The following is an 18,234-nucleotide window of genomic DNA, read 5'->3' on the forward strand; positions in this document are numbered from 1 at the left end:
AATGGCAGGGCTGTCGGGTGCCCGGCTGGCTCAGACAGTAGAGCAGGTGATTCTTGATCTCAGGGTCAGGAGTTCAGGTAGGTTTGACGTTAAGTGTGGAGCTTGCTTAAGAAAAGAAAGGGTACATTTAAAAAAATCGCAGGGTTGTTGAGAAGATTACAGGACAAACGGCAGCTGGTCCAGAGCCTGGCCTACAGTGAGGGCTACCCCATCGCTGGGTCCCTTTCTGCCCGCCTCCCCTCCCGCCCTGGGGTTGGGCAGCCTGTGCCCTGACGTTGTCTGGCTGCTGCCCTGTCCCCCCGTCTCAGGAGAGGGGTTGCAGGTTCCCCATCTTGGCCGTTTGCAGACTCGAGTCCTCCAGTCTTTCTCCATCTCTCTGAAGGATGCTGCAGCCTCAATCTGGGCGGGCAGCTGGGGGAGGCAGCCCTCCTTGCCACTGTGGCTGCCGCCGCCGCCGCCTTGATGGCTTTTTAATAACTTTGCTCGGAGACAATCTGCAGAGCGCTCGTTTGTCTGCCTCTTAATTAAAATTACCGTTTTCCTAAAAGAGCATTGAGGCTGCTCCCCTCCCTCCCCAACCCGTGGTCGCTGCTGCCAGAAGGAGGCAGGAGCCACTCGAGACTGCAGCCCTTCTCCTCCGCCCCCATCCTGGTCACATGAGCCGACCCTCCTTCCCCACACCAACAGCAGAGGGGCTGAGGCTCAGCCTTCCTGGCGGGCTTGGGGGTAAGGAACCAGGAGGGGGCCCTGAATGCCCTCCTCTCTCACCAACCCTTTTCTGGAATACCCCCAGAGGCAGGGAGCTCAATCCCTTCCAAGACTTAGTTCCCGCATCCACCCTCTCCTACCTGCCCATCCAGAGTGGAATAAATGGAGGTGGGTTTTGGCAAAGTGTGTGAAGGATTATTAGGATGCATGGGGTTGGGCGGGGAGGCACCCATGGCGGTGGACACAATGGGGTCAGCACCTCGCCATCGACTCTGGTTTCAGTTACCATTGACCTCTGAGATCCCTTTGTGGGCTCCACGTCAGCAAGGGAGCGGAGGGCTGGCAAGGTGGGGGCTCATTTAGTCTTTGTTGAATTGGGAGGTGGGAATCATCCCTGGCAATAATGACAATACTAATGACCAATATTTACTGAACGTTTGCTTGGTAACACATGGGCCATATGCTGGGTGAAGCTCTGTGCGTGGGTCAGCTCATTTTATCCTCGCCACTGGCCTGTGGCCTCCATGCTATTGCCTTTGTGTTATGGGGTGGGGGGGAGGAGACAGACCAGAGAGGTTAAATAACATGCCCGAGGTCACACAGATAATCCATTATGGCAGCCTCAGCCCTACACCCCCTCCTTCCATCTTACTTTCCTCCTGATGCCCATCTTAGGTCTAGCACACCTTAGGTGGCACACCTCACCTCGCTTCGTGCAATCTGACGAGCAGGATTCATGAGGTTCATCTCCACCTTCCTCATCCGACCCCATTCATGGTTCCACCCCTGGGACGTCCCAGGGACTCCAGCCCCTGGACTGGAGGAAGGTGGAGGAGGGAGACCAGAAGTTAGAGCCTTCCCATTTCCAGACCTCCTTTCCTCTGGCACAGTTCCTCTCCACACCGGGGAAAGGCCATGGGGCCAGGGAAGTGACTCAGTGACTTGGTCGTGACAGCAGGTGCTGCTTGGTTGTGAGAACGGGGGAGGTGGTCTCCCACTGCGGCTTCCCCGGTGGGGTCCCCCAGATAAACCATTCTGGAGCAGTGGGGCGTGCCTGGGGTCTGGAGATCCAGCACCAGGAAGAACCTCTCTAGATGTCTGTGTCTCCGTCAACTCCCATTAGGCCCGGCCTCTCTCCTCTGTGACCCTTTGCTTCTGTGACTCCTCTTCCAGGAAGACCCCCCTTTGCCACCTCCTTTTCTGCTCCTCTCTGAAGCACCCCTCCCCGACCACCTCCAGGCCCGCCCCTCTGAACTCCCTATCACCACCCTCATGGCCATGTGTTCTGAACACAACAGAACCTAGCTATGCACTTTTACTCCTGGGGGCAGCTAGCGCAGTGCCTTCAGGGGCAGGAAATGAGTGACGCCTTGCTTAAGGACCATAGGGAGTGGTAGCAACAGGTGAGGGAGAGGGCACGTGCATCTTAAAGACTACTTCCACAGAGTACGTGTGTACCGGTTGTTTGTTGAGTGAACACATGATCACCCATGGGCTAGGCATGGTGCTAGATACTTCACATTGTTCATTCTTCCCGTCTTCCCAAGGTAGGCCCTGGTTCCCCCGTTTTGCCATCGGGGAAACTGACATCCAGAGAAATAAAATGACTTATTTGAGATCACATGTGTGTGGAAGGGCCTGGGCAAGATGTGAGCCTTGGCTTGCTGTGTCATCCCTGCTCTGTTTGGTCATGGGCACGCGTATGTGTGACACGTGACGCATGCATTCAGCGCCTGCCCCGGGTGACAGGGAGCACTGTGTGGCCAGTGTCCACCTGGTCGCCAGGCGCTGCATGCCTTGTGGAGAGGTAGGGTTGAAGGAGGTGAGGGCTGCAGAGGCAGGGAGGGAGCGGTGCCCCTCACCCCAGCACACCCCTCCTTCCTCAGCTTCCGGTCCCATCCCAGAAGCCCGGGGATGGTGGCATGGTGACAGGTGCCGAGCTGCAGAGATGACAGCAGTGCTGATTCCCCCATAATTACTGTCTGATGAGACGCCAGAATTAGCCACCGCACGAGCATGGGATGCAGATATGGGGCACGGGGCGGGGAAGCAGCTGGGGGTGAGGGAGACTCTCCTTCCAAGCCTAGGACCCTCCAGCAGTAGGGCAGGGACAGCACTGGGGAGGAGGAAGTAGAATAGAAAGGAGGAAGCACTGTGTGGTTAATACGCATCAGATATTATCATGCGGGCTGTGGTTTTCCAGTCCTCAAAGTGGCTCGGCATACCCCTGAGATGGCTGGCTGCCGGACAGGGCATCAGGGGCCTCAGGCCACTAAACAGAGACTCCACAGGCAGAGCAGGCTGCTCGGTCAGACTCTCGAGTATACCATTCGGTGCCTGGAGCTTGGATCTGACTTGCTGGGAGATATAGCTGTGGGGGACATAGTTGCTGGGAAGGGGCTGACTCCTTGAATCACATTAGCCAGGCCAGGCACCAGACGACAGATGGAAGTGCCTGGAAGGAGCAGGCAGGTTCAGCTGACCTTGCCAGAGAGTCATCCATTCCAGGCAGGAGGACTCAAGTTGGCTCCCAAAGTTTGAGGTCCGGGGAGGCCGGAGAGTTAGTTGTAGGAGGTAAGGGAGGTGTGTTTGGTCCCAGGGCAGGGCTGGGGATGTCCTGGGCACCTGTCCTGGGCAGGAGGAGGCCTGGTGAGGACCGAAGCAGAGAGGGGTCATCTGGGCCGCCTTGGACCTCATCACACCACTGGAGCAGTTTTGAAGGCCACCAGCTAAGAGGGCTGGCAGCAGCAGGGAGCTCACCCAACAGACGGAAGTGCAGTTGGCTGGGGAGTGGGGGGAATGAAACCAGGTTGCAGAAGGAAGGACCTGAAGCACTGGGCTCAGAAGAGGAGACTGAGGTCCCGAAGCCTCCCTCCTGCTCCGAAGGGAGAGGTCATGGCCTGTCCCTGGGTCCCTCTGAGGGCTATGGGCCCAGGCTCTGGCTCATTTTAGGGAAGGAGGAACCCCACATGATGACTGACAACTTGGATGTAATGAGCTCACCATTCCTCAGGGAATCCAGGCCCCGGCTGGATGGAGTTCCTGAAATAGGGAGGGCTTACAGTTCTCCTGTGGCGGGGGGGGCTGCAGGACTCTACCCACCTAAGGTGTGAGAAGGGGGTTGAGAGAATAGAGGGTTGCGGGAAGGTAGAAGTCTGTGGGACATGCTGCCCAGACTGAGCCTCTGTGGCCTCGGAAGGGCTCTGCTCCCTGCCCCTCCCCCAGCTCTCCCAGCCCCGCCCTGGGGAGAGCCCCCTAGGATCTTCTGGTATGTGTGTGGGTCTCCCCTGAGAGGATGGGGTTGAGGGCTCTGTGCTTTACCCGCGAGGAGCGCTGCTCGAGGACTCCCCTCCCGGGGAGTTGCAGGGGACAAAGGAGGCTCTGGCCCCGTGGCTGGACAGCAACTCAGCATCTCCCTTGGGGCAGCAGGGTGTACAGGACAGAACGGGGGGGTGGGGTGGGCTGAGAACCCCCACAGCGGAAATGAGGCTTCTCCATTTGTCAGTTCTGATCCTGGGCTGGGCGAGGTGCTCTTTCTGCACCTCCTTTTCCTTTTCCCCACCTGTAAAGTAAGACAGAGCGACCTCACAAGGGGACCCTGAGGACTGATGGAGCAGTGGCCGCAGAGCCCTTGCAGACTGCCCTGAGTGTGTTGGGGGGGGCAGTGTCACTCAGGCTGGTCCACACCTCCCACGGCACCTAGATGGATGGATGCTTTACTTGAGAAGAGATGGTTGGAGTCTTGAGTGCTGGCGATGAAAGGGGAGACTTTTTTATTGCTTCCTTCCAGACCAGATCTGCTCTGGTGGGAGGGTTCAGGTAAGACAACAGGGAAAACTTCTGAAAGATGCCCCTGGCATCTGACCAGACTCTCCAAGTCAGGTAGGAAACCTGAGTTTCCTGCCTTCTCCCGGCCTCCACCCTCCACAGTCTCTCTGGGTCCTAACCTGGTGTCCCCAGGGAGAAGAAGAACAGGGATGCAGACTTGACCGTTTGTTCCCTATTGGCATGCAAGGCAGTAGAGTAGTTCACTCCCCTGGGGGTGGGGGGGTGGCTGAGTCTCAGAGTCCAGCGGCCTGTCCTTTACCCTTTGGCAGCAGGTGGAAGCCGGTCAAAGGCACACAGGCCCCTCACCCTGATGGAGGAGGCTGAGCACATACAGAGGCAGAATAAAGGCTAAGCGTGTCCGGTCCTTGGCATTGGCTTGTTGGCTAAACTATGGTCAGAGTGGAGTGGCCTTGAGGTCATAAGACCCATGCCTCTATTTCAAGAAGGAATGTAAGCACTTCTGAGAGGAAACCCTGACCTTGGCAAAGTAGGAGAGGGGCGGAGGAAACTGCTTCGCTGTGAAGCCATAGCTGGATTCGGGATAGGCCAATGGGCTCCCCACTGTCTTGTACTCCAAGCTGGAGACGGATGGACCTGGCACTTGAGGGAGCCCCCAGACGCGCTGCAACCTCTTGGAGCGGGTCTTTTTTTTTTTTTTTTTTTATGTTTGTTTGTTTTTGAGAGAGTGCAAGTGGGAGAGAGGCAGAGAGAGGGAGACGAGGATTTGAAGCAGGCTCTGTGCACTGACAGGCTGACAGCAGTGAGCCCGACGCGGGGCTCGAACTCACGACCAGAGAGGTCGTGACCTGAGCTGAAGTCGGTCGCTCAACCGACGGAGCCACCCAGGTGCCCCGTGGAGAGGGTCTGAAATGTACATGACGTGTATACACGGGCGCCGTGTGCTGTCCATGTGGCGTCTGAGATGGCAGGATGGTGATCTAGGGTGGCATCTGTGCAGTGACCCCAGTCCTGCTGGGCCTGGGCGTATAGATGCTGGTGGGGGGTGCAGGTGAGGCAGTTTGTGACGGGGAGCACTTGCTGGGCAGTGGACATGCACACGGCGCACAGATACGATGACAGAAGTGAGTTGAGTGTGTGCCTGGAACCTGGAGGCACCGGCCCCTGGCTGTTCGGGGGGGCCGAGGGTCCTGTCTGGGTGCTGGCAGAGAAAAGGCCTCCTGGAGAGCGGCTGGCCCCGAGAGGGGTGGTGTCCGTGAAGAGGATATGGAAGGATCCAGCAAGGCGGGGGGGGCTCCTACCCAACGTTTACAAGGCCCTCCCTGAGCACTGGGTCTAAGACGGCACTACCCTGTGGGAAGATGGGAGTGGCGGACGGGGGCTTCTGCCCCTCGCTTCCGACAGACTGGGGTCTCTCCCCCTGGGAACAGGAGGTCTCTTCTGGGCATGCTTTTGGTCTGAGGCAGCTCTAGGGGCGTGGTCCCTTTGTCCATGCTTGCTGCCCTGGCCATGGCACCCTGAGGCTCGAGTGTCCCTTGGGAGAGGAGGAGCTCTGGCGGCCTCTTCAGAGTGATGGCAGAGCTGGGGGGGGGAGGGGGAGGGACGGGCGCCTGCCTCCCTCTCTTCCCTCCCTCTTGCATTCGCTCCTTCCCTTCCTCTCAGCCTGTGCTCCTCTCTGCTCCCTCTCCAAGGAGACGTAGCGCTGACAGGACACCTTCCCTGGGCGCGTGATGGTGGAGATGCCACGCAGGAGTTAGCTTGTTAACGCGGCGCCGTGTGGGCACACGCCAGGGCTGTTCCTAGCTTTTCCAGCAACAGCTTCAGACCGAGGGTGACATGCTCCCCTTTGTGTCTCCGCCCCCTCCTTTCCCGGGGAAGTCAATTAGCCAGATCTTCATTAGTAGCTAAAAAGCAAAACCCTACACTGTGGGGTCTGATAAAACTCTCTGACAATGGAGTGAAAGGAAATCAGGCAATGGGGCAGATCAGGAAGGAACTGTCCCCCACGCGCGTCCTTTGTGCAGTGCACAACCTGCGTACCTGTCTACAGGGTGTTGGTAGCTTTTTTTTTTTTTTAAACAAATGAGAGGACTGAGGCTCAGGGAAACTGCTAACCTGCTCAAGGTCACACAGCTAGTCAGTGGTGGAACTAGCTTTAAACAGAGCTTTCTCACCCCCAAAGTCAACGATTTTGGGTAATGTCCTAGCCTTGCCTGCTGGTGGGGAGAGTGCAAGGGAAAAGAAGGAGGGCGGCTGGCTTGTTGGCCCTTTGGCAAGGAGTGTGGTCAGGGTGCCATGTAGGGCCCCTGATTTCTGCGTGGTGAGCATCCCACTGGGCTGGGCACCTGGGGGTGTAGCTGGGCCATGACCCACAGCTCTTCTCTCTTTGAGACCTAGGTTGCATGTTTTCTGCGTTGCTGCTGATTCGTCCTAAGGAGATTGTTAGCCTATGTCCCCCTGGGGCCTGGGGCCTGGAGGGGGGCTCCCTTGGCGATTGCTTTCTGGGAAGTGGCATAGTGGAATGGAAACATCCTTGTCCCTGGGGGCCGGGATGCCTGGGTCCCACGCCTGGCTCTGTCTCCAGCTCCTGTGTGACTGGATCAGGCCCACTCTTTGGGCCTGTTTCCTTCCCGTGAGAGGCATTTGGCTGGAGGAAGAGCAGAGAGTGGTCTTCAAAATGCAGGCTCAAGATGTCACTCCAGCCCGCTATGGGGAGGGAGGCCTCCCCTGGCCAGGGCTGGCAGGGGTGGGGGAAGCTGCTGAGCCCTGTGGCCCGTGGACGTGGGGAGCTGGGGGGAGAGGCCCACACGCAGAGGGAAGCAAGGACTCCACGGTCACACAGAGCCAGAGAGGCTGGTGAGATGGCTCGGAGACCAAGTCTGGCATCTCTGTCCCCGGAGCCCCTGCCCCACTCCTGAGGGGGCTTGTTGGGCTCCTTACCCCACCGCATTCTGTCCTGCAAGGACACCCCCATCTGCACGGAGTGGCAGCTCTGCCATCAGGGAGGCGTCCAGTCTGAGGAAGGAGGCAAGGGCCTGCACTGAGGCAACTTCCGGCCTAATGGGGTAGACAGGGCCCCCCATGGGTGCCGCTGCCCTTAGTCTCAGCGAGTGGACAGAATCGCAGGAGAGTGTCAAGATAGGAAGGGGTGAGAAGGGAGAGGCAGCAGAGGAAGCATCTGGCTGGGGAGATGCCCTCCCTACCTTCAGGGAGCCCAGCGCCCTTTCTCTTTCAAATTCTCTCTCCCTGGGGAAAGCCCCAGAAGCTCTACTGGGAGCAGCTGGGACCCAGGCCCCCACCCTCACCCCCCACAACACAGCTCCTCCTAGGCAGGTGAGCTCTCCTTCCCTCAGCCCTGAGGAGGTCCTTTAATTAGATTCTGACTCGTTTACCAACTAAGTGGCCTTCGGTGGGTTTTAAATCTGCCTAAATTGGTTGGTGTTTTTCTGCCTGCATGGAGCTGTGACTGGCAGTGCCCAGCACCCTCCGTTGCCTCCTGGCTCCCTCTGGGGCCCTGGCGCTCCCTCCCTGCCCCACGCTCCTCCCGCCCGGATTCCCTGGGGGCTGGGGTAGCAGAGCTCCCTGGGCGTGGGGGTGGGGGTGGAAGGGCCCCACCTGGCAAGGGCCGCAGTCCCATGCTGCCTCTTCCTCACCACCCTCTCCTCCCCGGGCTGACGGGAATCCACATGGTGACTCTTGTGAAATCACTCAACCTCCCTGATTCTCAGTTTCCCTGGCTGTACTGTGGGGAGAGTGAGCCTGCTCCAGGCCCTTCTCCGTGTGGCTCTGAAGGTCAGTGCTGGAGGTTGGGGAGGAAGCATCAGGTGTGTCATCAGCCAAGGACACCACCCCCCCGCCCTCCTCCGACACCTCCTCGCCTTGCCCACCTTCTCCCCGCTGCTGCAGTGTCCAAGCAGTGGTCCATCTAGGGGAGATGGGCTCTACCAGGCCTCCTCCCACTTCTCTGTCCTCCCTCTGACACCTTGGGGCGAGGAAAGCTGCCCTTCTCTGGGGACCCCGTGATGACAGCTTGCCTGGCCTTGCCCCTGTCTCCCTAGTGTCCCCGCTCCTAGGCACCAGGAAGTCGCCTTTATTGTCTAACCATCTCCCCCATGCTTTCAAGATGGCTCCCTTCCCTCCCAGGCCTCTCTTTCATGGGTTCCCCTCCCCCTCCCTCTCTGTCTTCCCTCCCAGACCAGACAGGCTGTCCTGAGGTGGCCTGACACTCAGGAGGGTGGTGCTGGGTCCGTGGGGAAGGGGGAAACAAAGGGGTGCAGGGGTAGGGGTTTCTGGCCACCAGTCTGAGCCAGGAAGGGGACATGAAGCCCCATCCCTAGTCTTCGGCCCAGGCCAGCCTCCTCCCCTCCCATCGCCCTTCCTCCCACCGCCCGCCTCCACCTCCGAGGCTCTGGTTGGAGTGACAAGGAGACTCAACAGGGCGCTGGGCATTAGCAATTTGGGGGGATATTACACAGGAATGTTTACAGAAAGGCAATTGCCCGGAAAATGACTTTGGTGGCTGTGGTATGGGGCGGAAAAGATGGTTTTAGAAAACAGACACAGAAGGGCTTCTGCTCCAAGGACCCACAGACAGACAGCGAGGGCTGAGGGGTCTGGGCAGGCAAGGAGCACAGCAGGCCAGGGGCACCCAATGACAGAGGGGCCGGCAGAGGCTGTGGGGTGGGACAGGGGACGATCACCTGACCTGATCCAGGGTCCTGGACCCTCGGCTGAGCTTGCCCTGTGTCCTCTGGCCTCTGACCTCCCAGCGCAGCGTGCTTCCTGACTCCCAGCAGGATGGACTTGTCAGGCACAATTGGTGGTGACAGTCGCCTCGGGGCTCCTCCTGGGTGACTTGGGCTCTTCTTGCTTTGTCTGCGGACGGTGGGACTGGGGGAGCCTCGAGTTGCATGGCTGTGTGTGTGTGTGCGTGCGTGCGTGCGTGCGTGTGTGTGTGTGTGTGTGTGTAGCACTTGAGGGTCTGAGCCAGGCCTTCCGCTCTTCCAGCAATCTCCATGCACCTGTCTCTTGCCCTGCCCGCGGGCCTCACCAGGACCCGTGGGTGCCCTGAGCTCTGGTGCCCAGACCCCATCTCCACCCAGGCAATGGGTGGGGCACACCTGGGGGGCCTCTCAGGTCCCCAAAGGAGGGGCCTCATCTAACCTCCTGATCTCTAGGGAGAGGGAGACAGGGACTTGCACTCTGGGTCTTGAGCTTGGGGTGCTCACAACAGGGGCCCCAGAGAGAGAGACCCCCTCTTTTCTGGAGCTCATAGCTTCGTTTTCCCCTCGACTTCCTCCCCTTCTTTGCTGTCCTTCCCTCTCCCCCCCTTCTCCACATTCTCTTCCTATGAAGATGATGTCATGTGTAACTGTTGCCCAGTGGCAGCCAGAGGACAGAGTAGACGGTGACATGTGGGGTAGAGACACCAGGTGGGGACAGGCTTGATGGCTCATGAGATCGTGTCACTAAAACTTAGGGATCTGAATTCTCATCGGGAGCTACAGTGATCTCATGGAAAAGAATGCAGAGGAGGATAAAAATAAATCAGACTCATAAATAAAGGTGGAATTTGGAACTGGTGGCACAAATAACAATGTCGCCCGCCGTCTTCCCAAGCGCCTGCGCCTTCATCCTCGGCCGGCCACTGGGGGGCGCCCACCTCCTCCCCACCACCCCAGCCGGGGCGGGGGGGGGGGGGGGGGGGGGGGGAGGTTGTCCCTTCCCGGTTGCCCAGGCTGGGAAGGCTGAGCCTGAGCCGAGGGTCACAGAATCCCCTTTCCCCGCTTTTCCTTCCCCTCGTTCTGAGCTGGATTTCACCGGTCTCGGGCATCTTCTCTGTAGCCTGAATCTCTGACTCAAAAATTATGACTGGCCTCGCACATCCGGGTGTCCTTGGAGAGGTGGCGAACCCTCGGACCCCAGCTTATTTCTCCAGATCCCCCAACCTCCACCCCTCAGGGGCCTTCAGTCCCAGCATCGCTTCCCCAGTGCACCCAGCTCTGCTCCTCCTCCGTGGCCTCCCCGCCCTTCCTCTGCCTCTCCACCTCACAGTCCTGCAATCCCCACCCCCCTGCCCCAGTAGATCGCAGCCCTGCATACCCCCTCCAGGCCTCTCTGTCCCATCTGTCCCCTTTGCCACCCCCTCAAGTCCCTACCCCTATGGATCCCTCGCCGCCCCCTGCCACTACCACCGAACAGGAAGCATTGATCTGCTCAGGGCCAGGGTGCCCAGAACCAGCCGCTTGCTGGATGGGAATCTATCTCCCCAGCTTTTCACTGGGCTGCTCAGTCAGGGGAGGGTCAGGGCCACTCTGGGGACGCCATGGTGGCTGGAGTGAGTGCAGGGGAAACAGGAAGGCTGCCCTGCTAGGGCCCAATAGCCCACATGCCAGGAACACCTTTAATTCAAGACAACACACTTTCCCCTCCATTATCTTTCGAGCTTCTCACTCTGGGCAGGCAAGACAGGGCAGGGTTTAGAGGTTAACAGCCCACTTTACAGATGAGAGCCCTCAGGCTCCAGGGAAGAGTCTTGTTGACCGAATGAGTAACCAGCAAGGCTGACGGGGTCCCTCAGGGACGGAGCTGACTCAGAACCCGGGGTGTGTGTCTCTGGCCTGGGGTTTTTTCCTCCCAGTGCCCTGACCTCATGCGCCTGGCCTGACTCAAAGGGAGAAGGTCAGGCCCGAGTCCTCTGAGCCCCCACGGCCGCCTTCTCCCAAGGGCAACAGGATGGCCCCGCAGCTGAGAAGCCCCAGTCAGTCTTCCCAGCCCCCTGGGGCCCTGCATAGGGTAGCGGATATGCATTGGAGCTGGAGCCTCACCTCTTTCCCCAAGCTAGTTTCCTCTTTGTTAAATAAAGCTGAGGATTTCAAAGGTTCTTAAAGATTTTTTTTTTCCTGAGAGAGAGAGAGACAGTGTGAGCAGGGGAGGATCAGAGAGAGAGGGAGACACAGAATCCAAAGCAGGCCCCAGGCTCTGAGTTAGCTGTCAGCACAGAGCCCGACGCAGGGCTCGAACCCATGAACCGCGAGATCATGACCTGAGCTGAAGTTGGACGCTTAACCGACTGAGCCACCCAGGCGCCCCTCAAAGGTTCTTAAAGAGACGCTAGAGCTTTGCAAATCCAGGCCCGTCTTCGTCCTCCCCCCACCCCCCAGAGATAGCAGATGGTCTCTCCCGCCCCTCCCCTCTCTGCCAGCCCCCAGAATCCTGCTCCTGCCTCTCCCCTGCCTCCTCCCTCCACCCATGCCTGGGCAGCAGAGGGCTGAACCCTGACCTCAAGGAGGCAGTGACAGACCTTGCTCTCCACTCTCCACCCGGCAGCTCGGCAGCCCCCTCCCCGCCGCACTGCCCGCGTGAGATTTATAGGACCGCAGTCATGAAGAGGGCTGCGAGCACATGTCCGCCGTCCGCGTCTGCTCCCCCTCGGCGCCCGCTCTAGCAGCCTGCACCCCTCCTTGCCCAGCCCCGCCTTGTCCCTCTAACCGGCCTGGTGGAGGCTGGGTGGCCCCTGCACCTCCCTACAGTCCCTGCTGGTCTCTGTGCCAAATGAGCTAAGATGTCTCCCCAGGAGTGGGGAAAGAGGGTGCTGGCACAGAGGGTGAAGATGGGGACAAGCAGCTCTTCTGAGTCCCCGAGGGCAGAGGGGCAGAAGGGAGGAGAGGAGGACTGGAGGAGGCCTGTCCCCTGAAGCTGTGTGTGTCCAGAGCCTTCGGAGGGCACCGTGAGCCTGGCCATCCAGTGGAAGGAGAGAGGTCCCTCTGGCTCGGGTGAGGCTGTGCCGGACTCTAGAGCTGGCCTTCCGGCGGCAAGGCCAGTGGGCAGAGAGAGCAGTATGGCCATGGAGGGTCTCCCCCTGCTCGGGAGTGCCCAATGCGTGTCTCCGCTGGAGGTGGGGGTGAGTGGAAGAGAGAGGCTAAGGGTCATGGCCGGAGCACCTCCATCCTGGCCTCTCCTTCTCCTGGATGACTATTCAGGTCACTCCCTTCCAGCCACACTCACTGGTACCCTGGATTGCCACCAGCTCTTCAAAGACAGGACTGGGCCTTCATGAAGGTGACCCCAAGGTTCCCAGCCTCACTTAATCAGGGGCCATCTTTGGGAATTTCCTTCAGATCAGGGACCCTCTGCACCCTGTTAACACAATAAGTTCTTCATTAACTCCCTTTGAACCTAAATACATTTACTTTTTTTTTTTTTAATGTTCTATTTATTTCTGAGAGAGAGACAGTATGAGCAGGGAAGGGTCAGAGAAATGGAGATACAGAATCTGAAACAGGCTCCAGGCTCTGAGCTGTCAGCACAGAGCCCGACGCGGGGCTCAAACCCACAAACCATGAGATCATGACCTGAGCCGAAGTCAGATGCTTAACCGACTGAGCCACCCAGGTGCCCCTAAATACGTTTACTTAAAAGAAAACGTTATCTCCTTACCTTCCCAAGGAACCATATCCATGAAATCAGTGGTTGGACCTTCTATTTGGAGTTTTCCTGATCCTTATGAAAATACAAGTGTAAGTGTGAAACTGTGAAGCAGTGTTCCCCCCAAGGTTGGCTCTTGTGTGTCTGGAACTCACGCCAGAGAGCGGTGACCGCAGTGAGAGGGACCCACACACCGGGGAGGAAAGGGAGGAGAGACCCCAGATCCAGTGCCAGACTGAGGAGACAGCAGGTAAACAGAGAGGAGTTCCTGGTGCCACATGCTGTTTTTCATTGTTCTTTAAGAGACAATTGTTGAGAAAAATGTGGTGGGAGGAGATGGGGCAAACCTAAGAGATACTGGGGTCAAAGCTAGCCTCTACCGCTCACCGTGGTTTTGGGCACATCACTGGACTTCTCTGACCTCGGCAGCCCCATCTCTGAAATGGGGCCACAGCGATAACCCCCCACAAGGGGTGCTGAGGGGTTCTCAGGCCATAATGACAGTGGTGGGTCAGGTCTTTGGAAGTTTGGAGCTCTGTGTCTATGGAAGCCATTCTTCCCTTAGTTTTGGTGGGAGGTACTGGGTCCTCTAGGGCTCTGTTCTCCAGATCTCCATGCCTCAGCCATAGCCTAGGTAGGAGTGTGTGCATGTGTGCGTGTGTGTGTGTGTGTGTGTGTGTGTGTGTGTGTTAGGTGAGGGATAGCTTTTCCTGAAATGTGGCTAAATTTCTTCTGTCCTCCTGTGGTGCTCAGGAGGGGACCGAGGCCTGGCAGCTGGCCTACTGTGCAGTAGATGTGTGGGGGAAGGGAGCTGACCAGTCACTGCGGCTGGATGGAACCTGACTGGGTCCCAGCACCCCCAGCCTCCTCTTCTTTGCCCCAGTTGGCCCTGTGAGTCAGCCCCTGTGGGGGGGGGGGCATATATCCACTGCCGTGTCCAATGCCCGCAGACCTAAGCTATGCTTGGGGGGGGTTACGACTTTGAGGCTGGTGCGTTGTGGGGCTGGGGTCAGCCAGGGGGACTGCTTTTGTCTCCCTGTGAGGAGACACCCGGCACCTGCAGTGGATGATACCACAGCTGGCATGGGTGACACTCTGGAGCCATTGTCCCAGCTTTGAGGCTGGAGGATGCAGACAGCAGGGCTGGGCCTGGCGAGGCCAGGACTTCGGGGCTGGTGGGCACGTGGGGAGAAGATTCAGAATGCGCATGGGGACCTCACCCCCCGGCCTTCCCTCTTTTCTGCTTCCGTGCTGTCCTTCGTCCTCTGTGCGTCTCTTAAAGGTCTTGAACTGTGTGTGTGTGTGTGTGCGCGTGCGCGTGTTGGGAAGGGAGACTGAAGAGAGGGGTGGCGGGGAGAAGGGAGGGTCTAAGGGCGAGGGCTTGAGCTGTTCTGTCTGCTTTCTTTCTCCTTTGAGTTTGTCCCAAATCCATCTCTCTCTCTCTCTCTCTCTCACTGTTTTCTATGTGCCCAGCCTCCCCTGTCTGTCCATCTGTTTGTCTCTGGGGAGGGAGGGGAAAAGGGGGTCCCATGCCCCAGACCCTGGGCCTCCATCTCCTTGCCATCATCATTCCTGCCCCCAGTATCCTAGTCCTGACCCCTTTCCAAGCCACCCCCTAGCCTTTAAGACAAGTGTGTCCTGGACATGCTAGTCTGAGGGAAGAGGCTAGGGTTCTCCACCCGCCCCCCCCACTGCCCCACCTCCTTAGAGGACGCTCTTGAAAGGAAGACAGTACAGGCTCCTTTTGACATTTTCAGGAAACACCCAAAAGGAAACTCCCCTTCCCTCAACCTGTCCACACCAGCATCAGGAAGAAGGAAGGGGGCATGCAGCTAAAGAGATATTCAGGACCCAGGCTCCCCGCCCCTCCTTGGCCTCGAGTAACACCTCACGTGTAGCCATTACTCTTCCAGACCCACCCAAAGAAAAGCACGAGGCTGGACCCTGCCCTTGCTCCCCAACTTCCTTGGAGCCCTCCCCCTGCTGCCTCTTGGGTCCCCTAGTGGGGGGTGGGCGGCCCTGGTCGCAGCCCGGGGGGCCTCTTGCCCGGCCTTAGACCTGTCCCTCCCAGCAGTGACCCCGGGGAGGGCCGGGCAGCCCCGTGCTGGACGGCCGGTGACCCCGCCGTGCCCCCTCTCCCCTCTCGCAGATCCGGAGCGGAGCAGCCCCCCCATGCTGTCTGCTGATGATGCGGAGTACCCGCGGGAGTACCGGACCCTGGGGGGCGGGGGCGGCGCGGGCGGCGGGGGCCGGCGCTTCTCCAACGTGGGGCTGGTGCACACGTCGGAGCGGAGGCACACGGTGATCGCCGCCCAGAGCCTGGAGGCGCTCAGCGGGCTACAGAAGGCGGATGCGGACCGCAAGCGCGATGCGTTCATGGACCACCTGAAGAACAAGTACCCCCAGCACGCCCTGGCCCTGCGCGGTCAGCAGGACAGGATGCGAGAGCAGGTGAGTGGGGGCTGGCCGTGGGCTGGGGAGGGCATCTGGCGCCGTGCTTGCCTGCCCCCCAGGCTCATCCCCATTCCCAGAGGCATCTGAAGAGAGAGCGGGAAGGGGGTGGCGGGGAGTTGGCCTGGTTGGCCTTTTCTGGAGCCTGGGAAAGAAGGAGGGGGTGAGGGCTCGGCCTCCACACCGCTGCGTCAGGGAGTTGGGAGCACTGGATTGAGCAGAGAGGCAGAGATGCTGCTGGACTGGGCAGAAGGGCAGGAAGGCTGTCTTGGAGGCCAAAGATGTGGTGGGGAGGAGGAGGACACAGTCTCAGGGGCTGACTGTTTTGAGCCTGAAGGTCCTTCCAGCCTGGAGTTGAGGCTCTTGGGGCTGGCACCTCTGTGACGTGGCCCCCTTGGGAGCCTCCATAGGCTGGGTCTGAGCCTATGGTCTCAGCCCCTGCAAGAACAGAGCCCAGAACTCTTGGGGCCTTTGATCTCTTCCCTCTCTGTTCCTTCCCCCCAAGACTCACTGTGTGACTTCGAGCTAGAGGCTGCCTCTCTCTGTGCCTTGGTTTCTCTCCTGCCATCAGTAAGGCTTACAGAGGAGTCAGGGTCCCTGCCTCTAGACCAGGGCCTGTCTCCTTCTATATGGGGTGGGATACTTACTTGTAAACCTCTCCCAGATCCTTGGGTCCCTGGATGCACCTCTCCATTCAACTATGACCTTCTTGTCTGTAGGAAAGTTCTTTCTTGGGGCTAGCCTTCTGCCTACAGTCTCACATTGGCGAGATGCCTTGATGGCTGCTGAGACCCAGGCATTGTCCATGGGGAGAAGGGAAGTGGGGGAGGGGAGTACATTCATCCACACTATTGCAGTCAAGCCTGGGGGTGTCAGCCCCAGCTCACACACCTTTCTTGCTCTGTCCCCCTTCCCAGGTACTGCTGGGTGTGGCTGGGAAAGGGGAAGAGTGTCCCCGTTCCTATTGTCACAGCAGGGAACAGGGACACATTGCAGGTGGCCCCTGATGTCGCCTCCAGTTAGGTCTTGCTTTTGCCTTTCCCCAGCTTCAGAGTCCTCCTAGGAGCAAAGTTCTGATTGCAATAGGGGACAGTTGCAGCTGGAGATATGGCCCTCACCCTCAGGAAGCCCCTCTCAGCGGGTTCCTTCTGTGTGCTCTGGCTTGGGAGGAGGGGCGGGGCATTTGTGACCTGGAGGAGGTGGAAGAAGGGTTACACTGAAGGATGAGGGGGCAGAGTCGGTTGGGAGAGGGTTTGGAGGAGAGGAGACCAGGTGAGCAGGCCTGGTCAGGAAAGGACTCCTGGAGAAGGAGGGGCCTAAACTAGGTTTAGAAGGACGAAAGGGGTCTGAATGGGCATCGAGGAAGAGAATGTCATTTTAGGAGGAGGGAAGATTGTGAGGCCAGCATGGTCCTGAGTTGGTTTGGGGACCGGTACAGAAGCCCACCTGACTGGTGCAGAAGGGAGGCAGTGGGAGGTGTGGGGGCAGACTGGAAAAGTGGGGCCAGATGGCGGTGGCTAGGAGGGCTTGGTTGTTTTTGGGTGGTGAATAGGGGAAGAAGGAGAAGAGGAAGAGAATGTGTTAGAGAGGGTGAAAAGACGGAGGGTTGGAGAGAAGACTGAGCAAGGCTTGTTTGCTGCCTGGACGGAGGAGCCAAAGACAGAAAATCTGGGTGGCAGGGAGCTGTCGGTGCCTTGGGGAGGAATAAGTGGGTGGAAGGGAAATGTTGGGGGGGGAGACCGGAATACGGGAGGTGAGTTTCACAGGGATTGTCCATTGGGGCGCCATAGGTACGGCCCAAGACTGGATGGACAGTACCTTCAGGAGAACAGTTGGGCATAATCAGGGCAGAATGGCAGCGGTACCCGAGGCATAAGCACGGCCACCACGGCAGAATGGAGTCTGACAGGGGAGAGGGCCATGACAGTGTGGAGGAGGAGGAGAAAGGCCCTGCAGAAGAACCACCAGTGCTTTAGAAGTCAAGAGTGAGGGGGAGAGAGAAACAGCCATCATCAGCACCGGCTGGGACCTGTGTGTGTTCAGAGGCTCCCCCTCGTTTCTCATGGTGTGATGAAGGTCAGGGCCAGCTTCAGGGGTTGAGGAGATTGGAGGTGGCGGGAGAGCTGTGGCGCAGAGCAGTCTGGGAGGTTTGGCCATAAAAAGATGATGACAGCAGGGGTGATGGCCTCAAGGGGCAGCAGGCCCGAGAGGCAAGATATGGGTGCGTTTGAGGGCCTCAGGCGTGTCGGGCACATTCGCTGGCACAGATTGGCACTCAGCAAACACTTGGTAAATGAGTCAAAGCACAGCAACTCGCTCACAAATTCATTCCTTGGTTCATTCACTCATTCATTCCGTCGAGTAGAGTGAGTGGGTAGGATCTACAGACGTCTCCCTTGCCATGGAGGGCTCGGTGCCTGAGCGTGGTGCCGGCTGGGTGAATGTTAGTGGAATGAATGAAGGTGAATGAATTTGGCGATGCCGAGGCGGGGGAAGGCCTTGGGGGAAAGGTCCTGGGGTAATGAGTTTCAAGTCTTAGGTGTGGTGTGGCCTTGGGTTGGGAGACAGCAGGGAAGAAAGAGGTGCTGTCAGCGCAGAGGCAAGTGGGGGTGAGGACCCCTGCGGACGGGTTCCCATCTCTGTGAGGTACGAGGTGAATCCTCTGTGCACAGGAAATGAGGAGCTGGAGGAGCGGACAGGTGAGGAACAGCAGAGTGTACAGGGAGGCAGTAAAAAAAATTGAAGAAAGCGAATTCAGGCATATTTGACAGAGGAGACCCTCTCCTGGGCTCAGGCAGCCCCCAGTCAGACATAAGAGAAACATCCGGAAACAGACCAGGGGCTCTAGTTAGAGATCCAGCC

General features: G+C 58.6%; 1 protein-coding gene across 1 annotated transcript in view; it reads left to right on the forward strand.

The window, feature by feature from the left end:
* SRCIN1 (SRC kinase signaling inhibitor 1) overlaps nucleotides 1–18,234 on the forward strand; it is a 71,782-nt gene that overhangs the window by 19,776 nt on the left and 33,772 nt on the right. Inside the window, exon 3 of the mRNA XM_039227785.1 lies at nucleotides 15,071–15,372. Coding sequence (XP_039083716.1) covers nucleotides 15,071–15,372 — 302 coding nt within the window. The remainder of the gene's footprint in view (nucleotides 1–15,070; nucleotides 15,373–18,234) is intronic.

This window comes from Hyaena hyaena, unplaced genomic scaffold (genome assembly GCF_003009895.1).
Source record: "Hyaena hyaena isolate Hyena2069 unplaced genomic scaffold, ASM300989v1 scaffold_29, whole genome shotgun sequence".
NCBI lineage: Eukaryota > Metazoa > Chordata > Mammalia > Carnivora > Hyaenidae > Hyaena > Hyaena hyaena.